Below are 4,711 nucleotides of genomic sequence, written 5' to 3'. Positions count from 1 at the left end.
AATTAGCTAGGCGTGGCCGAGCGCGGTGGCTCACAGCTGTAATCCCAGCACTTTGGGAGGTCGAGGTGGGCGGATCACAAGGTCGGGAGATCGAGACCATCCTGGCTAACATGGTGAAACCCCGTCTCTACTAGAAATAGAAAAAATAATTAGCCAGACATGGTGGTGGGCGCCTGTAGTCCCAGCTACTCGGGAGGCTGAGGCAGGAGAATGGCGTGAACCTGGGAGGCGGAGCTTGCAGTGAGCTGAGATTGCGCCACTGCACTTCAGCCTAGGCGACAGAGCAAGACTCCGTCTCAAAAAAAAAAAAAAAAAAAAAGTGGGCCGGGGGTCCCAGCTACTCAGGAGGCTGAAGTGGGAGGATCACTTGAGCTCAGGAGATCAAGGCTGCAGGGAGCCATAATCGCACCACTGCACTCCGGTCTGGGCAACAAAGTGACACCCTGCCTCTAAAAAGAAAGAAAGAAATCCGGGTGGAGGCAGGGAGCCTCTTTGAAGAGGGCACAGTTAAGCAGAGATAGCAGGATGCCCGCCATGTGGAACGCAGGGGTCCCAGAAGCAGGACCAGCAAATGCAAATGCCCGTGGCCAAGGCCGGGAAGCTGGAGCAGAGGGGGCAAGGATGACGGGGGGTTGAGGCTGGAGGAACTCCTGGGAATCAGCCCAAGCCTGTCCCAGTTTCCCAAAGGGTGAATACGAGTCCCCCACCAGCTGCCCCCACCCTCCCACAGACCAGTGCCCTGTAATGGCTGGGCTGGCCCCCTGTGCCCAGCCTGGAGGGGCCACTGAAGTCCAAGTCCAAAGTCCAAGCATCCTGGTGGAGACCCTGCTTGGCCCAGCCTTGCCTCCCTCCTTGTCCTCCTGCTGCAGCCACACAGGGCCGGCGTCAGCTCCCCACCCTAGAGCTCACCAGAAGGACCACACTGGTCCCTGAGCCCAGAACACTCCTCAAGCCCTTGCTCCCCAGACCTGAGGCTGCAATATTGAGACCAGCACAGATACAGGGGCCAGCAGGGGTGTGGGTCAGGGAACAGTTCCTCCCCTTCTCTGCGGCCCCACCCCCCCATATCTATTCAGGAAGACTGGCTGTTCCTGGCCACGTCTGCAGAGAGAAAGCCACTGATGTGCACGCAGCGCTTGCCACCTGTACATGCACGAGACGATGTCCTGGAGCCTCTGGCAGGTGTAGGTGACGTCCAGCCAGGCCACTGGTGAGCTGCGTGCCTCTGCCCTCCCTGAAAGTTGTAGGGCGTCGTCTAGGGTAGGTGGGGCCTGGGCTGAAACCTCTCCACATTGGGGTTGGGGCAGCCTCTGCAGGAATGGGATAGCGGCACAGCCAGCCCCACCTGTGCCCGAGTGGCTGTTCCGGGGTCCCACGCCCATCCTCACAGCCTCCTGCAGCACAGACATCACAGGGCCTGGCCAACACCCATGGCCCCAGGGCTGCATTCCTGCCTGTCTCACCATGACGTCACCGGGGTCTGCAGGTGCTGGGCCCCTGGGGGACAGCAAGGACGTCCCACAGCGCTGGATTAGTGCCTGAGGGACCTGACCACTTGTTGCTGGGGCTCTGATTACTGAGCACCAACCGTGTACTCAGCCTGGAGCCCACCTGGTACCCCAAGGCTGCTTCTGAGGATCCCAGATGCAGGGGGCTGATGGGGGGGCGGAAGTTTCCTGGCCCTGAGGTGGGACACCCCTGGGTGTGAGTCTACAGCAGGACTGAGCCCCAGGTGCCCATGCCCCTGACTTGCTGGACAACACTCCCTTCCTGTTCCAGTCTCAAAAGTGCTACACGCCCCGGCCCCACCTCGCTTGCTATGTGACGTGAGGCCATAGCCCTCTCCCAGCCTCATTTTCCCTACCTGGAGAACGGAGCTATTCCGGGTTCCCGGCGCCCCTTGCCGTTAGTGGCTCTCTGCCACCCCCTGGTGGTGAAGAGGCCACACTGCCGTGGGTCCGGCCTTGGGACGTGAGCAGGGTGCTGAGGTTCCAGAGGGACCCACAGTCTCAGCTCCGGGACCCGGTCCAGACCGCCCTCCGCGGTGTCATGCTCCTAACACAGCAGAGGCCCTGGAGCTTCTGCTCAGAACCACCCGAGGCGCCCAGTGCCGGAGGAACGAGGCCACATCGCTGCACCTGGAGAGTCGCCGCCAGCCCAGGCCCTGACAGAGCCCCTCTCCCTCCATCACCCGCCCCGCCCCGCCGCACATCTTCAAGCTCCTAGATCATTGCCTGTGCTGTTCCTTCAGTGGGGCACACCCTGCCCATCCACCGAGGGTGAGACCCAGGTGAGACCCCCCTGCAGAAGTCTCCTGGGGGCTCCAGGGTCCCACTGCTGCCGGCCACAGCCTCCCGGTCCTCGGAAGGCACGGGGTTTCCACCAACACACTCGATCTCAGTGGCCTGACGCCAAGAGAGGCCTCAGGGCCAGGCAGAGCACGGGCCCCATTCCCCACTCACTGCTGTGTGCAGGTGACCCATGGCCTCACCTGGGGGAGCCCCTTTCCCTCCATGGGGGCCCTGAGTGGCTGGCGGGAGCAGGGGGCACAGAGGGAGGCAGGAGGGGTCTCGCCGTCAGCAGAGGGCAAGAGAGCACCTCTGTGCTCCTCTACCCTCATCCCTGCCCCAGGCACACTGGTGGGCCCCTCCAGTCCTCACGTGGCCCCCAGGCAGCCCATATCCACCAAAGGCTCAGAGAGGGCAGTGCCCTAGCCCGAGGCCAAACAGCTGCCAGAAGCAGAGCTGTGACTGCAGAGACGGTGCTCCATCCGTGCCCCCCGGCCCACCCTCCCTTCCATGCCCCACACCCAACTCATGTTCCAGGAGACCTGAGACCCTCAAAGGCACAGACAGTGAAGGCCACCGAACGCCGGAGGCCTGCCCAGCACAAGCTCCCCAGGGCCCATGTGCACACGGCAGAGGCTCCAGGCTCTGAACCTGCTCTGGCCCTGCTGGGACCCATGGGGTCCCGACCCCACCAGCCACCAGGTGGAGAGCACTGGTGCTTTGCCACGGCTGAGGGTTCCCCGGGACCGCTGCAGAGGTTCCCACAGCAGCTGAAATAGCGCAGTGACAAGCAACTGAAGCCCCCCCACCCCGACAGATGGGGAGACTGAGGCTTGCAGAGAAGCTGCACTCCTGACTCAACACTCCTCCCATGACATCCACTCAGTGGCAGTCAGAAAGGATGGGGTGCACCACGTCCTACCCCGGCCACCAGGAAGTCTCCCTGACCAGGGGCCACCACTCACAATCCCCCATCCCAGGCCCCAGTACTGGGAGACTGAGGTCACACCTCTCAGGCCACAGATACATGGCGACCCAGCACCCAAGGGTTCCCAGGCTCCAGTCTGCACTGATGCCTCCTCTGAGGCTCCCACCAGCTCATCTGTGCCAGGAAGCTGTGAGAGGGTCCACCTTTGAGGGCCAGGCCCTGAGACAGTCAGCTCCTGCCCGAGGCCACAGAGCACGTCCGTACTGCAGGCAGAAATGGGAGGCAGCCGAGACCCCGGGCAGGTACGGGGCCGCCCAGGGGCACCGAGGCAAACACAAGGACGCGCAGGAGGCCGGGGCCGTGTGGTCGGTTTCTTTATTGAGGCCACAGACGGTAGCGCAGGTCCCTGCTGTCCACATGCCCCTTGTAGGGACAGGAGGCCCTTCCTGAGTCCAAGTCCAAATGCTGGGTCCGGGCCAAGCCCACAGCCCTGAGTCCAAGTCCGAATGCCGGGTCCGGGCCGAGCCCACGGCCCCACTCGCCGCTACTGGGAGGTGGTGCTTTTGCTTTTGCTTTTTGGTGACCAGATCTTGGACAAGCGGAACTTGGACTTCTTCCTCTGGAGGCCTAGGGGACAGGTGGACAGTGAGGCCATGCTCATCGCCACATGGCCGCAGCCCACACAAGTCCCCCTGCCAAAAACATCCTTCCCTTCCACTGGCCACAGTCCGCCCTGGGCCTCCGAGCCTGCAGGAAGCCCTGTGCCCTCCCACGTGAGAACCTGCCCCGACTGGGAGCCCCGAGGGCTGGTCCCCACCATGACCACACGGTCACCAGCTGCCCCTGGCTCTCTTAGTGGCAGGTGGGAGCTCTCACCCTCAGGGTGAACCTGCCTGTCCTGTCACCAAGGCTGAGGGGGGCCCCGACACCTGCCCCCGACCCCCAGCTGGAGGCCCGGCCCACCCAGCCAGCCAGCCCAGCCCCCAGCATCCCTGGCCCAGTCACCCAGCTTCTCAATCATGTCCCGCAGCATCTGATCCTCCTCTTGTTCCCTGAAACGGGACCAGGGTGGCCGTGAGTGACAACGGCAATCGCAATATGCCCTGGAGGGGCCACCGGACAGTCTCCAGCCAGCCTCACCCCAGTGAGTCTCCAGCAGCTGTACCCCAGCCCTGAGCCCCACCTGGACCCATGCCACCTGCCCCTTCCTGCTGACAGGCCTCACCTCGAGACCTTGCTCCCAACAATGTCAGGTCCCTGTCCTCTCCAGGGCCAGCCCCTCAACAGTGACCTGGACAGGAGGCCTGGGTCGACCACACAGGTGACCTGGACAGGAGGCCTCGGCCAACCACACCGGTGACCTGGACAGGAGGCCCGGGCCGACCACATAGGTGACCCGGTACAGGAGGCCTTGGCCGACCACATCAGTGACCTGGACAGGAGGCCTTGGCCGACCACATCAGTGACCTGGACAGGAGGCCCGGGCCGACCACAC

General features: G+C 63.4%; 1 protein-coding gene across 1 annotated transcript in view; it reads right to left on the bottom strand.

Annotated features, from left to right (window-relative positions):
- Nucleotides 1-3,574: 3,574 nt before the first annotated feature.
- Nucleotides 3,575-4,711, bottom strand: part of MICALL2 (MICAL like 2) — a 26,048-nt gene continuing 24,911 nt past the window's right edge. Inside the window, exons 16-17 of the mRNA XM_023188524.1 lie at nucleotides 4,222-4,268; nucleotides 3,575-3,843 (exon numbers count right to left, since the gene is read on the bottom strand). Of these exons, the coding sequence (XP_023044292.1) occupies nucleotides 3,761-3,843; nucleotides 4,222-4,268 (130 nt within the window). The 3' untranslated portion in view covers nucleotides 3,575-3,760. The remainder of the gene's footprint in view (nucleotides 3,844-4,221; nucleotides 4,269-4,711) is intronic.

Source organism: Piliocolobus tephrosceles, chromosome 8, assembly GCF_002776525.5.
Source record: "Piliocolobus tephrosceles isolate RC106 chromosome 8, ASM277652v3, whole genome shotgun sequence".
Classification (NCBI taxonomy): Eukaryota; Metazoa; Chordata; class Mammalia; order Primates; family Cercopithecidae; genus Piliocolobus; species Piliocolobus tephrosceles.
Note: the sequence above shows the minus strand (reverse complement) of the source record. Positions and strands in the feature narration are given on the sequence as shown.